Here is an 18,804-nt window from a genome sequence, read left to right on the forward strand (position 1 = left end):
CAAAAGTGCTGGGATTACAGGCGTGAGCCACTGTGCCCGGCCTTATTTATTTATTTATTTTATTTTTTAAATATAATAGAGACAAGGTCTATTCCTGGCCTCAACTGATCTTCTTGCCTTGGCCTCCCAAAGCGCTGGGATTATAGGCATAAACCACGGTTCCTGGCCTTTAAATTTTTGTTTTTCTTTTCTTTTTTTTTTTTTTTTTTTGAGACGGAGTTTCGCTCTTGTTACCCAGGCTGGAGTGCAATGGCGCGATCTCGGCTCACTGCAACCTCCGCCTCCTGGGTTCAGGCACTTCTCCTGCCTCAGCCTCCTGAGTAGCTGGGATTACAGGCACGTGCCACCATGCCCAGCTAATTTTTTATATTTTTAGTAGAGATGGAGTTTCACGATTTTTTTTAAAATTTATTTATTTATTTATTTATTTTTTTTGAGACGGAGTTTCGCTCTTGTTACCCAGGCTGGAGTGCAATGGCGTGATCTCGGCTCACCGCAACCTCCGCCTCCTGGGTTCAGGCAATTCTCCTGCCTCAGCCTCCTGAGTAGCTGGGATTATAGGCACGCGCCACCATGCCCAGCTGATTTTTAGTATTTTTAGTAGAGACGGGGTTTCACCATGTTGACCAGGTTGGTCTCGATCTCTCGACCTTGTGATCCACCTGCCTCGGCCTCCCAAAGTGCTGGGATTACAGGCTTGAGCCACCGCGCCCGGCCTTTAAATTTATTTATTTATTTTTATTTATTTTTTTGAGACGGAGTTTCACTCTTGTTACCCAGGCTGGAGTGCAATGGCATGATCTCGGCTCACCGCAACCTCCGCCTCCTGGGTTCAGGCAATTCTCCTGCCTCAGCCTCCTGAGTAGCTGAGATTACAGGCACGCGCCACCATGCCCAGCTAATTTTTTGTATTTTAAGTAGAGACGGGGTTTCACCGTGTTGACCAGGATGGTCTCGATCTCCTGACCTCGTGATCCACCCGCCTCAGCCTCCCAAAGTGCTGGGATTACAGGCTTGAGCCACTGCGCCCGGCTGAGTTTCACGATGTTGACCAGGATGGTCTCGATCTCTTGACCTCGTGATCCACCCGCCTTGGCCTCCCAAAGTGCTGGGATTACAGGCGTGAGCCACCGCGCCTGGCCTGTTTTTCTTAAATATAATAGAGACAAGGTCTCACTATGTTGCCCAGACTGGTCTCAAACTCCTGGCCTCAACTGATCCTCCTGCCTTCACCTTCAAAAGTGCTGAGAGTATAGGTGTCAGCCACCATGCCAGGCTTCATATATTGCTTTCTTGATTGAAAAATTGGGCAGGCTGGGCATGGTGGCTTACACATATAATCCTAGCACTTTGGGAGGCTGAGGCAGATGGATCACTTGAGCCCAGAAGTTCGAGACCAGCCTGGGTAACATGGTAAAAACCTGTCTCTATAAAAAATACAAACAAACAAACAAAAAACAGCCACTGTGGTGCCTCACAACTATAGTCCCAACTACTCGGGAGGCTGAGGTGGGAGGATCCCTTGAACCTGGGAGGCGGAGGTTACAGTGAGCCTAGATTTTGACACTGAACTCCAGCCTGTGTGATAAAGTGACACCCTGCCTCTAAATAAATAAATAAGAAAAAATGCTGGCAAGGTGGCTCACGGCTGTAATTCTAGCATTTTGGGAGGCCGAGGCAGGTGGATCACCTGAGGTCAGGAGTTTGAGAACAGCCTGGCCAATATCATGAAACCCCATCTCTACTAAAAATACAAATATTAGCCAGGCATGGTGGCGCATGCCTGTAATTCCAGCTACTTGGGAGGCAGAGACAGGAGAATTGCTTGAACCTGGGAGGCAGAGGTTTCAGTGAGCTAAGATCATGCCACTGCATTCCAGTCTGGCGACAGAGTGAGCCTCTGTCTCAAAAAAGAAAAAAAAAATAAGTTAAAATTAAAAATAAAATAAGGCCGGGCGCGGTGGCTCATGCCTGTAATCCCAGCACTTTGGGAGGCCGAGGCGGGTGGATCACGAGGGCAAGAGATCGAGACCATCCTGGTCAACATGGTGAAACCCCGTCTCTACTAAAAATACCAAAAATCAGCTGGGCATGGTGGCGTGTGCCTGTAATCCCAGCTACTCAGGAGGCTGAGGCAGGAGAATTGCTTGAACCCAGGAGGCGGAGGTTGCGGTGAGCCGAGATCACGCCATTGCACTCTAGCCTGGGTAACAAGAGCAAAACTGTATCTCAAAAAAAAAAAAAATAAATAAAAAATAAAATAAAATAAGAAAAAGTGTAAAGTGACAGGCACGATAGATCAGGTATGTTCCGAGCAAATCTCTCTGAAGTTCTTCCTTTCTACTTCCTCCTCAATCAAGTGCCCATGAATAGTTACCCAAAATGCCAAGCTGGGGCTTGTTGCTGCCAGTTTTTTGTCAACTTCCGCTTTTCTCTCTTAGAGTGCTTACAGAAGGCTTGTGTGTCAGAAGTCAGCCCTGTGGCAGGAGGCAGAAGCTGGGATGGGTGCCCACAAAGGAAGCCTTATTTTCCAAAGCAGCCAGAGAATCATGGGTCTGAACTTACCCTGTCTTCTCAGATGGAGGACTAAGACTCAGAAAGATGGAGGAATTTGCCCAAGCTCTCCCAGTGAGCTGATAGCAGAGCCAGGACTAGAACTCAGGTCTCCCAGTCTCAGCAGAGTGATTTTCCTTGCAGAATGTTGCTGTTGAAAGAGCAGGAGCCCCAGCACCCCAGGCAGGTAAGGAAGAAGAGTATGGCCAGGATCAGAAGGGTGAAGAAATAATGATGCCCCACAGGCAAGGATGCCCACACAGAATGGCTTTGGGGGAACTGCCAGTTATTTTGTACGGAAAGCTGAAGGTAGGGGCAGGAGACTGGCGGGCCTTGCACTGGCGAGGCTGGAGGGGAAACAGATGTTCAAGGGCCTGGAAAGTTGTGCTGAACAGTTAGGGTTTTCTTTCATAGACCATGGGGGTGAGGAGGGACTGGAAGGCCTTTGATCGGGGGACACATGTGTTTAGGTATGAATTTTAGGAAGGCCCCTCAGGTGGCCAGGCTAGGTGAAGTGACCAGAGGACTTGGTAGTGGAAGGCTTCTCTTGCTGTTACTGCCTATTTGTACGTCTGGCTGGGCACTGTCTCACTGGCAGGAGGTGGCAGGCGGGGATGCTGGACTTTATGTGGTTCACCACTTGGGACAGCCAAGAGTAGCAAGGGTGAGGTGGGTTCAACTCACAGACTTCAAGCTCTTGGTAAATACCGCTTACTTTTCAGGTCACATGGAGTAAACAGCTGCTCTAGGGGTGAACCCAAGGGTGGTGATTCACTGTCCAAACTACTGGCTGGAGGGGAGCACGTGGTAGTCATGTACTTTGTGTGTGTGTGTGTGTGCGCGCGCGCGTGTGCGTGTGTGTGTGTGTGTGTGTGTGTATCTATATTTGCGTGGGGCAAAGGAGGGGATTGGGGACTGGGGGAGTCTAAACACATGATACAACTACTATGGCTGTGACACAACAGGTGTTTGTCAACCTGTTTGGGTTCTTTCCAACTATGGCAGTGGCTGTGGCCTAACAGCTGGTAGCAGGAACGAGGCTGTGACAAGAAACAGCAACTGTGTAGGGGCCTCATCAATTTCCAGCCCTCTATCCAGAAGAGGACAGGACATGTTCAAGCTGCGCCAAAGAGAAAGGATGAAGGAGAGGAATTCTGAGATGCAAGTTCCTATGGAAGAGGGGACAGAGTTCAATTCCAACAGTCCAACAAACTATGGCTAGAGCCATAGTCTTCTCTTACCTTTAACATTCAGCTTACTATTGATTCCTTATTATCTGCCTCTAGTGAGGTTCCTTTCAAAACCAATAAAACAGAACAATCTTTTCCCCAATTCTCCTGCTCAAGTTTTTGACTTATTTCTTTCCCTCCTTTGCACCATCAAGTATTTGAGCAGTGGATACCCTTGTCTCCATTCCCTCAGCGACTATGCCCTCCTCTCCTGCTGCAAATTGCCTTCCCCACATCACTCTTCTGAAATTCTGCTCCCCAAGCATACTCATTCCAGTGAAACTGTTTTCCCCAGAATTCCTTTGGTGTCTGAAAGGACGGGGGTGAAGGGGCAAAAAAAAACCTATTAAGATTGGTCAGGCATGGTGGTTCAGGCCCATAATCCCAGCACTTTGGGAGGCCCAGACGAGCGGATAACCTGAGCTCAGGAGTTTGAGACCAGCCTGGCCAACATGGTGAAACCTCATCTCTACTACAAATACAAAAATTAGCCAAATGTGGTGATGCGCACCTGTAATCCCCACTACTTGGGAGGCTGAGGCAGAATTGCTGGAACCTGGGAGGCAGAGGTTGCAGTGAGCCAGGATTGCACCATCGCACTCTGGCCTGGGAGATAGAGCTAGACTGATTCTGAAAAACGACAATGACAACAACAACAACAACAAAACTATTAAGATTTAGATACTGGGCTGGGAGTGGTGGCTCACGACTATAATCCCAGCACTTTGGGAGGCCGAGGTGGGTGGATCATGAGGTTAGGAGTTCAAGACCACCTGGACAAGATGGTGAAACCCTGTTTCTACTAAAAATACAAAAATTAGATCCTTTTGTAGTTCATGAGCATGACGATTGGGTGTTCACATGCTTGGGTGAGATGTGCCACCCTTAAACCTTGTTAAGACGTTGGCACATTACCCATCTGACATGAAAAAAAAATACAAAAAATTAGCTGGGTGCAGTGGCAGGAACCTGTCATCTCAGCTACTTGGGAGGCTGAGGAAGGAGAACTGCTTGAAGCCAGGAGGCAGAGGTTGCAGTGAGCTGAGGCACTCTGGGTAACAGTGAGACTCCATCTCAGAATAAATAAATAAATAAATAAATAAATAAATAAATAAAGATTTCAATTAGAAAAATTTCTCTTGTCTGATTCATAAGAGATTTCACTTGTTTTTAAATAAATATTTTTGTGTTTATAATGCATATCATATGTAGAATTCTGCTTATATATAGATTATAGATAAGCATGAGGATTAGCCTACATATATAATTTATAAGTAAAGAAACGTGTTATAAAGGTATATGCTAAAGACTTGCTATTGAAGGCCTACACTTTAAGAAAATGTTTGGAGACTGCTGATTTTCAGTACGAAGCTCAAAGCCTTTGTTATGGTATTCCAGGCTGATGATAATTTAGCCCCAGATAATTTTATGGCTTCTTCCACCTCCTCTGCCTCCCATTACCAAAGATCATATTCTAACTGTAATCAGCTACTAGACATCTTCCAAGTGCACCACAACAGCACATTGTAGTTCAGAGTACTTTGCCCACAGTAGGTGTTTGATCAAATCTGTGAAATAACCACCTTACAGCATTATTGTCACGCCGTCAGCCCTGGACTGTTCCTCCCTGACTTCTCTCAAGGGCACTCTCCTGATTTCCCTCCTGCTGCTTCAACTATTCCTTCGGTCCTCACTGGCTGCCTCTTCCATACACACTTTACAAATATTTATTGAGTCCCTGCTGTGTGTCAAGTATGGTGACAGGTACTAGAATATGCAGTGACCAAGAAAACCAGGTTCTTCGACCCAATAAGATACCCCAAAACTTCATCTCTAGTCCCTTCCCCTCATTTACCTCTGTCCTTATGCAGCTCTGACTTCACGTCAGTCTTGTCTCCTGTTTCTAGCTACTTGTTGAATATTTCTGTCTGCATCTACTTCTATCACCATGCCTGAATTCACTGTTCCCTGTCTTTACATGCTTCTCTGGCCTCCACACCTAGTTTCGTTTTTTTACATTTATTTTTATTTTTTATTTTTACCTAGTTTCAATTTCTCTGCATTGACTAGCTCCTTTCCTTGCATTCCTATTGATAGCGCTTGCCAGCCTGTATTAGAGCCTGCTTCTTCCTTGAGGGACTTTGGCAACTGCTTATTCCTGCCTTTCATCTCTCCAAGTAGCAATTCATTTTGCCTCGCTGCCTAAATCATTATTTTACAAATTACTGCCAGCTTTCCCCAATATTAAGATGCAGTGAGGAGGGGTTCAGGAAAGGTTGAGGCCTACTTTTTTGAGACAGGTTCTTGCTCTGCTGCCCAGGCTGACTGCAATGGTGTGATCATAGCTCACCGCAGCCTTGACCTACCTTCCAGGTGCAGGGTGATCTTCTACCTCAGCCTCCCAAGCAGCTGGGACTACAGGTGCACACCACCACACTTGGCCAATATTTCTTTTTCTTTTTTTTTTTGTAGAGACGAGGTTTTGCCATGTTGCCCAGGTTCGTCTCAAACTCCTGAGTTCAAGTGATCTGCCCACTTCGGCCTCCCAGTGTTGGAATTATAGGCATGAGCCACCACATCCAGCCTGATTTTTCGTATTAAGGCCTGCTTTTCATAAGGCGTTTGAACTGCTTCACCCAGCATTTCAGGGGTTCTTTAGACTATTCAGCTTGGTGTTTGAGGGTTCAAGCTTACCATCCACTCCTGCCTTGATTTGGATTTGTGCTCATTGTTCCCAGAAGGCATGGTTCCCAGTTCTGGGTCTTCACTAGGTCCCCCTCCCTCCCCACCTGTCTTGGCCTCTAGTTCAACTCATTTATCACACATTGCTCTGTTATTTACCTTTTAATTTTGTCTTCTCTGCCCAGATGTTGTGGCCTACCCTCTGCCCCCAGAAATGGGCCTTTTGGCTTTTTATAATCCAGAGTACACTGAAATTTAGTGTTCTAAGCACTGTTCGGTCTTCATACATGCTTTCATCTTATTTTCACAAGCCCAGGTGTTACTTTTAACATCTTTGTTTACAGAGATTAAATAATTTGCCCAAAGCCATGAATGAGAGGCAGAACTCAAATGTGAGAGCAAATTTGGACTACTTTCAGTGACTGCTTGCCTAACCCTGCATGACCATAGTGTGAGGTGCATGGCAGACCCCAATCATAACCTCCAGGGACTCTCAGAACCAGGCCTGTACCTCAGGAAGATGTCCTATAGAGAATAAGCCTCAACAAATATTTACTGCAAATAATACTTCCCTCCCACAAGAACTTCTCTTTGCCATGAGTGATCTCCCTTAGGGGCTGGGGTTTGAACCACCCACTTTGGCACCTAGTGGTCTATTGTTTGATACTATTGTTTCTTCTTTCCCTCATCTCAGGCTCTATTTTCGTGTACTATTGTTTCTAATGTTGCCTTTGCCTAGCAGAGTTTTCCTTCTCTCATCAGGTCAGATCTGTCCCATTGGCTGATGTGGGCGTGAGGTTGCCACGCCTTCACAGCAGGATCTTCCTCCACTGAAGACAATCAGTGGCATTCAAATCTAAGACTCCTTTGGGGTGTTAAAAATGCAGCTGATTAGTTTTGGGGTGGGACACAGGAATCTGCATCTTTAACACCCAGATCTTGTTAGGTTATAGTCAGTCCATCATCAGTCTACATTCCTGCCTGTTAAGACTGACCCATTAAGGCAGGACTATTTCCTGGTATAGCGATTCTCTAAACATTGCACACAGCTGAAGAACTGGAAACTGGGTCTCTTTTGTTTCTGGATACACCACTTGGCAGGTGTAATAACATCCTCTGACAGGCTCCTTGCCACAGGTGCATGCTTGACACGTGCGTCTTGTTGGTACCATCCCCTCCCCCTCCCACCCCTGCTGCCCAACCAAGACCCCTCTATTCCCAAACCACCCTGCAGCTGTTGCCCTTCTCCAGGCCCCCAATACCACCCCCGCATTGCCCTCCCTTCTCTTCCTTTCCCTCCCCCATAACCCTTCCCCAGGCTCCTCCCACCCCAGAATATTTTTTTTGTTCCTAAGTTTATCATGTGAGGTGGGGGTGGGGGGACTGGTTAGATGGAGAGGACGCTCTGCCATTCGGAGGTCCTACTGAGTGGGCACACCTTCTCCCCTCGAGAAAACCCTGTTTCTACCAGAGAAATGGGCAGAGGCCTCTCTCTGGAACTTGAACCCGTCTGTCTCTGGAAACATCCCAAAGCAAGCCCAGCCTGCCATGTTCCTTTGTTGGGGCACAGAGGGAATGGAATCTTACCGATAAGGTGAGAAGAGCTCGAGAGAATACCAAGGACGGGCCCACCCTTCTCCCTCCTCCCTCCAAACACCTCAGGCTAAAAGGGAAGAAAAAAAAAAGCACCAACAAAGAGTTTAAGACAGCAATTCCCAGCTTTTTCAAATATGAAGCATTTTTTAACCAATCCGTTTTTTTAATTCTTAAATTCTTGACATTACAGAACTAAACTGAAATTTATTAACATTCCACTCTTACATTTCTTATCGACAAACAAGAAATAAAATTCATGAGCCAAAAAACCCAAAACAAAACTAAAAACAGGGAAAAGCTTATAAAACTAAATATGGATCCCAGCATTAACAGCTGAACAGAGAATGTGATTTTTAAATTCTTAGCGGATGATAAAGTTGTGTAGAAACTGAACACTTACAAATTATTTAAAACCTGGAATCACTGACCAGAAATTACACAGTTGGATCATGGGAAAACAGCAGAAAGGGGTTATCGAGGGAACCTACACTGTTCTAGCTGCACCCCATGCCCTTCTCAGAGGAAAGCCTGGCATTGATTAGATACTGGGCCAGACTAATACTGGCAGCAGAGCCAGTGATAGTAACCTGCCTACCAGAGGAGCCTTCCACTGGGTTGGCAATTTTGATCTGGGCCCCGGACATCTGGCGAATCTCATTAATGTTGGCGCCTTGGCGCCCGATTATGCAGCCAATTAAGTTATTTGGAATGGTGAGTTCATGGGTGGTTTGAGTAGATGCATCCAAACTTGCCCAATAGCCTTTCACCTCTGGAGAGCTGGAGTCAATTCCGGCGAATCCGGTCCCGCCGTGCATCATGGCAAAGTGAGACTGTTGTCTTGCCACCTGGTTCAGCTTGGCCAGATCGAGCGGAGAAATGGTGTGTTGTCCTTGAATCGAGTAGGCATCTAGAGGTGGTCCCTCCAGGTCATGGGTGGCGTGGGGGTAGCCCGCAGCGTCGCTGCACCGATCTTGGCCGCCGGCGCAGATGACTGGGGAGCTGGCCGGCATGGGCTGGTACGGAATGGTCATGACTCTCCCTTGCGGAGACTGGGAGAGCGTCTCCAGCATGACCAGGCAGATCTGCTTGACACACTCGGTAACAGACTGCGGCACGCCCGCGATGGTGATGGCCCGCTCGGTGGAGTTGGGCAGCATATCCCCCGCCACCTGGACCTGCGCCCCCGTGCTCTCGCGGATCTCTTTGATCTTACACCCGCCTTTCCCAATCAGGGAGCCGCACTGGGTGGCCGGCACCACCAGCCTCAGGGTGACCGGGGGCCTGCTGGCCGCGGTGCTGTTGGTCATGGAGCTGTTGATATCTTCCTCCAGCTTGTCGATGATCATAGCGAAAGCCTTAAAGATGGCATTGGTGGGGCCGGTCAGAGTGATGATTCTCTCCGGACAATTCCCCTCCGAGATGTTGATCCGCGCGCCACTCTCCTCGCGGATCCTCTTAACCGACTCCCCTTTCTTCCCAATGATGCTTCCTACTTCCTTTCCGTGCATAAGAAGCCGAATGGTGAGAGTCACATTTAGTCCACTTTCAGTCACACCGGCATCCATGGCGAGCGGCGGGCGGCGTTCGGGGGAGTTGGGCTCGTTACGTGGTCAAGTCTTTGGCGGCTGGCGGGGGGAGGGGAGGTGTAGGCCCAAAACTGCCGGCGCGAGGCGAGCGAGGGCCGCGGGAGCGAGCGGGAGCGGGCGGGAGGCCGCAGCGTAGTCTCAGGGGCGGGCGGCGGCGGCGGAGGGGGCGAGCGGGGCCGGGAGCGGCGGGCTGGCGGGTGGGCGAGGGCGCGGCGGTGGCGACTCCGGCGGCAGCCTCGGCGGTCTGGGCGGGGCGGGAAGCCCGCTTTCAACCCCGCGTACCCTCTGACCCCGGAAGTGCTTGCTGCGCAGGACCCCTTGAAAAAAAATGAGGACCCGTCTTTTTTAGGTCACAAGATTGCGCCAACCCTCACATGGGCCTTAAAAAAAAACCCCTTCTGACACTGCAGTACTGAGAACGAAGCGCATTATGGGGGGAAGCTGCGAGTCCGGCAAAGTTTTAAAATGAATACGTTATTTTATTAACTCTAACGGCACTGGCAGGTGACTGAAATTACTAGTGTCGTGTGTGGTAAACAGATATTATTTTCCTGCTCTACATAAGGGATTACTGTGCGGAGCGACACGGGCAGCCCCGGCGGAAACTGCAGGCACCAGCCGGGACGCCGCGGGTTTAAAACGTGCGCGTGAGGTGATCAGGGCGCGTGCGCGAGGGTGTGGGGGGGACGGGAGGGGCAGACGCCGTCTTCCGGGGGGGAAGGGCTGTGAGGCGAGGCCTGCGGAGCGGGTTCGCGAGGGCGCCCCGCATCAACCCCCACCCCCACCCCGGCCCCTTCCCCTGGCGAGGCGGCGGTCGGTGAGCAGAAAGACCGAAACCGACTCACGGCCGCCGCCGGAGTCGCGGCTCTGCTGTTTGTGGGGCGTGCTAGAAACGTGGTCCTAAAAAGAATGGCGTCCATTTACATAATGCTTTGTTTGCGTTTCACAAGTTTCGGTTAAAGCCACAGAAACCCCACCTCCTGCCCTTGTGTCGTTTCCACCGCGGCACCCTTGTCCGACATTAGAAACAATAGTGTGTGCCTGTGGAGGCCTCTTTTGTTCAGGGGCTGTCGACGAGGGCGTTTCTGCGGCTTTTCCCGCGCGGCCTGGGCCCCCACGGTTGTCTTTTAGGCTCATGGGCGCAGCCACCGCGCCCCGCTGTCCGGGGGCGGCCCCAGCAGGGCCCGCCATCTTGGAAGGCCTTTACTGCCGGTTCCTCCCGCTGAGGAAGTGTCGCTCGAGACGCTGGCCTATGAGTTGTGGTTTCTGCCTTTCCCCTTGCCCTAATCCAGACCAGAAAAGGCCCCGTGCGCAACGTGCTTCAGAGTTCCTCAGGGAAAGCGGCCAGCGTGGCGCTACTCCGCCTCCCCCGTTCCTTCCCCGCGGGGCGGCCGCCATGTTTCTTGAAGACAAAATGGCGACACGTGGCTACCATTTGTCGCCAACGAGAAATTGGGGTCCGCCCGAAAGCTCTAGAATGCACCCCCCTTCCTCCCCCGGGCCTTCCCCGCTCCGCGAGTCTTATGACCCTTCCGGGATTAAAAAAAAACCCCGCAGGCTGGTCTGAAGCTCGGAGGCCTAATTTTAACGCGTTTTCCTCCCTTTAATTTGAAACGGGAACGCGAATAACTGTAAAATGTAGGCACAATATTTAGTCTCTCGCCTTTTTAAAGCTTATAATGGATAATAGGGGGTAGTATCAAAGGATAATTTGGGTCCCCACCGTACCAAAGCATTTACAAACCTCTGCTTAATTTAAGGAATGAGATGAATTACTGCTTTTCTAGACTTCCTAGCGTGGTCCATTGTGGGGAGAACAAGAGATGGTTTATAAAGCTTTTAAAAGCAAGACAACTTCCGTGAAGAGACTTGAATGCCTCTGACTTTTTCGCAGGCCAGTTGGCCGGTGAATCTTATTAACAGTTTAACACAATTAGTGTTCACTTTTAGTTTAGAGGGGACAGGTGTTTATTGTGCAGTGGCCAGTGTCAGCACATTCGATGCCAGGGATTTCACCGCATCTTATGTTTAATTTTTACCCTGAGCCTCAGGTAGGTGTTCTTATCTCTCTCTTTTTTTTAAACAGAGGAAGACACTTAAAGATGAAGTGCCTAATTCAAGGTCACACAGTGTCGGGAATGGACCTCCAGATTTCCTTACTGGTGAGCACGTTTTCCAGATTTTTCTGTCAATCAGAGTTTCGGAATTTAAAGGCTGTTTTAAACGTTTAGTTGAGCTTGTCATTTAAATGAACCCTTCAGGTAATCTTTTGTTGTGTAGTCAGCCCCTTTTTGTATCTGTTTGGCGGTTCCAGCTTTTCTTGATAGGAGGTACACCTGTAATGGGCGGTCTCAAATACTCTTATGCGGTGTCTGGTGAGGATAGGGAGGGGGAAGTCATTCAGCCCGCCCAGAGACTCAGGTATCTGTCAGTCTGGCCTTGTCTGTGGCACTTTTGAGTTTACCTGGCTCCGGGGGAGCGAACAGTTCTCTGTATGACTCATTTGCTTCCCTCAGCTCCCCATGGGCTTGACTCTTGCCTTCCCAACCCCAACACCCCAACCAGGTAAAAATAAATACACTCTGGCACCAAACCTCCATTTCTCTGCAGACATTGACAGAGCATGGCAGAGTGTTAGGTCAATCTGTGGCCTCTTCAGTGGGCCAAATAGGTGCCTGAGCAGGGCTCTGATTGTGTGGGTGTGATACACAAAAGAAGGGCTTTTTGCCTTTAACTTATATTGCTATCAGATATATTTTCTGAAGTGTCTTCATGTTAGTTTATAAAACCCTACAACCACATTGAACAGTTCTGGCACAGTAGGAGTGCTTACCGTGTGCTAGGCATTGTTCTAAGCCTTATGTATTCAGTTTCTCTCACATTTTTTAAAAAAACACTGTAAGAAACAAATTTTACACTATGACTTAAGACGTTTGTGTGCACACATATAACAAAATTCTTGCAAAAGAATAATTACTACATGCAGTGTTCTTGGGTAATTTCTAGTCTTTATATATAAAAAAGGACACATTTGGCCAGGCCTGGTGGCTCACACCTGTAATCCCAGCACTTTGGGAGGCTGAGGCGGGTAGATCACCTGAGGTCAGGAGTTCAAAACCAGCCTGGCCAACATGGTGAAACCCCATCTCTACTAAAAATACACACACACACACACACACACACACACACAAATTAGCCAGGTATGGGGTGCACACCTGTAATCCCAGCTTCTAGGGAGGCTGAAGCAGGAGAATTGCTTGAACCCAGGAGGCGGAGGTTGCAGTGAGCTGAGACTACACCAACACCAACTCTAGCCTGGGTAACAGAGTGAGACTTCATTTCAAAAAAAAAAAAAAAAAAAGGACACATAATAAATGAAGTGATTAGGGCACGGTCGCTTATGCCTCTAATCCCGGCTCTTTGGGAGGCCTTGGCCAGTGGATGATGAGGTCATGAGATTGAGACCAGCCTAGCTAACGTGGTGAAACTCCATCTCCACGAAAAATACAAAAAATTAGCTGGGTCTGGTGGCGCGTGCCTGTAGTCCCAGCTACTTGGGAGGCTGAGGCAGGAGAATCGGAGAATCACTTGAACTTGGGAGACAGAGGTTGCAGTGAGCCAAGATTGCGCCACTGCACTCCAACCTGGGCGTCAGAGTGAGACCCTGTGTCTCAAAAAATAAATAAATAAGGTGATTAAAAACCCGTTAGCGTTGACTGCTTATACACATTTAATCCTCACAAAACCTCCTGAAATGGGTGATGATATTAGGTCAGTTTTACAGAGGTACAGATTGGTGAAGGGGTAAAGCAAGGATTTGAATTTAGTCAATCAGAGTCCAGAGATACCTACTTAACCACTAAACTGGATGTGGTCTCTGCAGAGGGTCCTGTCTCATAGGGAGACATAATAGATGAGGGAATTAAAAACATTAGCAAGTATTAGAAACTCAGGTCACAACGAAAGGACTGAATCACATATAATCAAGGAATGTTCAAACAAGATCTTCTGGCCTTATAAATCTAATCTATCTCTCTTCCCTAGAGAAAATTTTATCCATCGACTCTTTATTCTCAAGACTACCTACTGAAATATTTCCATAATTTTCTGTTATGTACCTTTGGGACTTAGTGCACCTCCTCAGTGACTTACCTTTCCCAGCTCCCCCAGCTCTCAGCCTCCCTGCTTCCCCCGGAATCTTACAGTTTCTTGAAGTCCACGTTTCGTTGTTGGTTAAATTGTAATGTGTCTTGGGGTTGATAACATGTCATATAGGAACCTTGGGTGATGCTGTGATCTGGCAAAGAGGTCACTGGACTTTGGAATCTGAGGCTTTGGGCCCTAGTCTTAGCTCTGCCCGTGACTAGCTCTGAGACTTCTACAACCCACTTCATCTGTCAGGGTCTCAGTTTTCCCATGTATAAAGCAAGAGATTAAATGATTCATGATGTCCAGGAAGTGATGATATTTGACCTTGGTTATTTATCCCTGGGTGGTGGGATGGTTATGTAAATATTTTCCACATTTTTGGTAAAATCTCCACTCCCTTCCTCAGACTTGCGTTATCTTATGGATACCTGAGTGAATTCCACACCATCCATTTTATAGATGAAGCCACTGAGACATGGAGCAACTGGCTGAGTAGTCACTGCTCCACCCCTGGAGCCTCACACATAACTCGTCTCCTCTTACTCAGTGACCACAGGTTGGTTGAGGGGATTAACAAGGCTAAGAAGGTGAGTCAGGTTTAGACTTTGGAAGTTGAACCACAGGATTTATGCTCCAGTCAGAGGAATGATTGTTGCTTCCTCTTATGTTAAGTTGATATGTCACGTAAAACCTTTCAAAATGATTTCACATTGCTTGTTTAATCATCCCAGGCAACTTTGCCAACTTTCTTATTATGCCCATTTTACGGAAGAGCCATTTTTGGATCAGTGGAGTGAAGCGACTTACTCAAGGTTACACAGGCTTCTTTACTCCTAGTTGTGGATTGCACCTTTCCAAAGCTTCTGATGCTTGTGATATATATATGGACTTTTTTTTTTTTTTTTTTTTTTTGAGACGGAGTTTCGCTCTTGTTACCCAGGCTGGAGTGCAATGGCGCGATCTCGGCTCACTGCAACCTCCGCCTCCTGGGCTCAGGCAATTCTCCTGCCTCAGCCTCCTAAGTAGCTGGGATTACAGGCACGCACCACCATGCCCAGCTAACTTTTTGTATTTTTAGTAGAGACGGGGTTTCACCTTGTTGACCAGGATGGTCTCGATCTCTCGACCTCGTGATCCACCCGCCTCGGCCTCCCAAAGTGCTGGGATTACAGGCTTGAGCCACCGCGCCCTGCCATATATGGACTTTAATGTATGGGATAACTTTACCGTAAACTCAAAAAGCTTTCCAGCCAGTCATCATTTTTCTGCTCCCAAATAGCCAATGCATTTCCCTTAAGTTCCTAACTCTTGTTTTAGAAAATCTCTTCTCTTTTTTTTCTGATGTTTACATTTATGGATTTGGAAGGGGTGGGAAGGATTCCTCAATAAGACTCTTAAGTTCCGTTAGGGCAGGGACCACATTTTTTTTTTCTCTAATCTACCTGGTTCAGCAAGCATACTACAGCTATTTAATTTTAATTTTTAATTTTTATTTACTTTTTGAGAAAAGGTCTCGCTCTGTCACCCAGGCTGTAGTGTAGTGGCTCCGTCATAACTCATTGCCACCTCAATCTCCCGGGCTCAAGTAATCCTCCCACCTCAGCCTCCTCAGTAACTGGTACTATAGGTATGTGCCTACCATGTGGCTAATTTTTTTATTTTAATTTTTTTTTTTTGAGACGGAGTTTCGCTCTTGTTACCCAGGCTGGAGTGCAATGGCGCGATCTCGGCTCACCGCAACCTCCGCCTCCTGGATTCAGGCAATTCTCCTGCCTCAGCCTCCTGAGTAGCTGGGATTATAGGCACGCACCACCAGGCCCAGCTGATTTTTTGTATTTTTAGTAGAGACGGGGTTTCACCATGTTGACCAGGATGGTCTCGATCTCTTGACCTCGTGATCCACCCACCTTGGCCTCCCAAAGTGCTAGGATTACAGGCATGAGCCACCGCGCCTGGCCTAATTTTAATTTTTAGTAGAGATGAGGTCCTGCTATGTTGCTCAGGTTGCTTTTGAATTCCTGAGCTCAAGTGATTCTTCTGCCTCAGCCTCCTAGCATCCTGGGATTATGGATGTGAGTCACCGTGCCTGGCCTATAGCAATTTAAATTTGCCATATTGGCTGAGTGCGGTGGATGAGGTGGTGAGGTGGGTAGAGTTCGAGAGCAGCCTGACCAACATGGCAAAACCCTGTCCCTTCTAAAAATACACAAAAAAATTTAACTGAGCATGGTGGTATGTGCCTGTAATTCCAGCTACTCGGGAGGCTGAGGCATGTGAATGTGAACCTGGGAGATGGAGGTTGAGGTGAACTGAGATGGTGCTACTGCCCTCCAGCCTGGGCGACAGAGCAAGAATCCTTCCCGGGGGCGGGGGTGGGGGACGGAGTGGAGGGGAAAGTGCTACTAACATGTAACATTTTTTTTCTTGAATCCAGAAGTCATTACACACTTTTTTTTTTTTTGAGACGGAGTTTCGCTCTTGTTTCCCAGGCTGGAGTGCAATGGCGCGATCTCGGCTCACCGTAGCCTCTGCCTCCTGGGTTCAGGCAATTCTCCTGCCTCAGCCTCCTGAGTAGCTGGGATTACAGGCACGTGCCACCATGCCCAGCTAATTTTTGTATTTTTAGTAGAGACAGGGTTTCACTATGTTGACCAGGACGGTCTCGATCTCTTGACCTCGTGATCCACCCGCCTCAGCCTCCCAAAGTGCTGGGATTACAGGCTTGAGCCACCGCGCCCGGCTCATTACACACTTTTTTAAAAAAGTGGTTTCTTTTTCTCTCTCCCTGAAGATTTATCTTTCTGTTTCTTTTTTATTTAAAGTAATATTAGGCTGGGCATGATGGCTCACACCTGTAATCCCAGCATTTTGGGAGGCTGATGCAGGAGAATTACTGGAGTCCAGGAGTTGGAGACCAGCCTGGGCAACATAGTTAGACCCTGTCTGTACAAAAAAATTAAAAAATTAGGCCGGGCGCGGTGGCTCAAGCCTGTAATCCCAGCACTTTGGGAGGCCGAGGCGGGTGGATCACGAGGTCAAGAGATCGAGACCATCCTGGTCAACATGGTGAAACCCCGTCTCTACTAAAAATACAAAAAAATTAGCTGGGCATGGTGGCACGTGCCTGTAATCCCAGCTACTCAGGAGGCTGAGGCAGGAGAATTGCCTGAACCCAGGAGGCGGAGGTTGCGGTGAGCCGAGATCGCGTCATTGCACTCCAGCCTGGGTAACAAGAGCGAAACTCCGTCTCAAAAAAAAAAAAAATTAAAAAATTAAAAAAATTAACTGGGCATGTGGCATGCACCTGTAGTCCCAGCTACTTGTAAGGCTGAGGTGGGACAATCACTTGAGCTCAGGAATTAGATGCTGCAGTGAGCCATGGTCGTGTCACTTCACTCCAGTCTGGACAACAGAGCGAGATCCTATCTAAAAAAAAGAAAAGTAATAAGAAATAAAGTAAGAGTAAATTGAGAGAGCTTTTCCCCCTGTTACTTTCTAGGCTACTACAGCTAGAAATACATCTTTTTAAAATTTTTTTCTTTTGGAAAACAGAGCTTTATTTCTCCTAAAGAGTTGTAGCCTGCATGATGGCCATTCTGCCAGGCTGGGAAGTATAGCCTCTAACCAGAAGCCAGAAACAGGCACTTCGAAGCAATTTATCCTTTTTTTTTTTTTTTTTGAGACAGCGTCTTGGTCTGTCGCCAGGCACTAGGCTGGAGTGCAGTGGTGGGATCTCGGCTCACTGCAACCTTTGTCTCCTGGGTTCAGGCAATTCTGCCTCAGCCTCCTGAGTAGCTGGGACTACAGGCGCATACCACCACACCCACCTAATTTTTGTATTTTTAGTAGAGACAGGGTTTCACCATGTTGGCCAGGATAGTCTTGATCTCTTAACCTCGTGATCTGCCTGCCTTGGCCTCCCAAAGTGCTGGGATTACAGGCTTGAGCCACTGCACCTGGCCCGAAGCAATATATCTTACCCATTTTGTAGTTAACAGTTTAACCTCATGTGCTGGTGAGCCTACACTGCTGTTTTGTGATCACTTCTTGGTCCTCTGAGAAATGTAAGAAATGTGTTGGGGTTGGTGTAGTTGGGTGTGGTGGCTCACACCTGTAATCCCTGCACTTTGGGAGGCTGAGGCAGGAGGATTGTTTGAGCCTATGAATTTAAGACCAGCCTGGGCAATATAGGGAGACCCTATCTCTACTAAAAAAATTTAAAGATTAGCTAGGCATGGTGATACGTGTCTGTAATCCCTGCTACTGGACAGGTTGAGGCAAGGAGTTTCAAACTAGCAGACTGTAAGGTGGAGGACAGGGAAGGGTATTCCAGGCAGAGGAAGCAAAGGCCTGATCCATTCAGAAGCTGTAGCCATTTCAGGAAGATATGAATGATGTTCACATTATCCAGATTTTGGTGATTATTGTTTTGCTACTTCACTAGCATAGATTATTGAGACTTGTCTATACTTGCTACAGCACAGAAAGTTAAAGGCCTTACTTTATAGCAGTAATTCTAAGGTGAAGACATCAGAAATTGTACTTCTTGTCTAGAGATTCTAAGGATAAATTGTAAATTAAACCTAACCTTTGAGTTAGCAAATGATCAATAACTCTCTGTCCCATAAAAGAAAGAAGGGGCGGTGGGGTGCAGTGGCTCATGCCTGTAATCCCAGCACTTTGGGAGGCTGAGGTGGGTGGATCACCTGAAGTCAGGAGTTTGAGACCAGCCTGGCCAACATGGTGAAATGCTTTTTCTACTAAAAGTACAAAAATTAGGCCGGGCGCAGTGGCTCATGCCTGTAATCCCAGCACTTTGGGAGGCCGAGGCGGGTGGATCACGAGGTCAAGGGATCGAGACCATCCTGGTCAACATGGTGAAACCCCGTCTCTACTAAAAATACAAAAAATTAGCTGGGCATGGTGGCGCATGCCTGTAATCCCAGCTACTCAGGAGGCTCAGGCAGGGGAATTGCCTGAACCCAGGAGGCGGAGGTTGCGGTGAGCTG

At 47.9% G+C, this 18,804-nt stretch overlaps 2 protein-coding genes and 1 non-coding gene across 28 annotated transcripts in view; 2 read left to right on the top strand and 1 right to left on the bottom strand.

Moving 5' to 3' along the window:
* The first annotated feature begins 4,603 nt into the window (after positions 1 to 4,603).
* On the top strand, positions 4,604 to 4,707 carry LOC120362272 (small nucleolar RNA U13). Its single transcript, XR_005578226.1, has one exon. It is a non-coding gene; the product is annotated as a small nucleolar RNA U13 (small nucleolar RNA).
* A 3,456-nt stretch (positions 4,708 to 8,163) lies between these two features.
* On the bottom strand, positions 8,164 to 9,924 carry PCBP1 (poly(rC) binding protein 1). The gene has a single exon (XM_003922656.4). The coding sequence runs from the start codon at positions 9,623 to 9,625 to the stop codon at positions 8,555 to 8,557; it is 1,071 nt and encodes a 356-aa protein (XP_003922705.3). The 5' UTR covers positions 9,626 to 9,924; the 3' UTR covers positions 8,164 to 8,554.
* A 54-nt stretch (positions 9,925 to 9,978) lies between these two features.
* Positions 9,979 to 18,804, top strand: part of ASPRV1 (aspartic peptidase retroviral like 1) — a 147,637-nt gene continuing 138,811 nt past the window's right edge. For 16 of the 26 annotated variants that reach the window (XR_012517519.1, XR_012517515.1, XR_012517518.1 and 13 more), the window contains exons 1-2: positions 10,470 to 11,808; positions 14,202 to 14,382. The gene's annotated coding sequence lies outside the window, so the exon portion shown is untranslated. The other 10 variants (XR_012517530.1, XM_039475363.2, XR_012517529.1 and 7 more) reach the window with 10 other exon arrangements.

This window comes from Saimiri boliviensis, chromosome 1 (genome assembly GCF_048565385.1).
Source record: "Saimiri boliviensis isolate mSaiBol1 chromosome 1, mSaiBol1.pri, whole genome shotgun sequence".
NCBI lineage: Eukaryota > Metazoa > Chordata > Mammalia > Primates > Cebidae > Saimiri > Saimiri boliviensis.

Bases quoted from the DNA above. Each gene is read 5' to 3' on its own strand.
- PCBP1 (XM_003922656.4), bottom strand. From the start codon at position 9,625: ATGGATGCCGGTGTGACTGAAAGTGGACTAAATGTGACTCTCACCATT.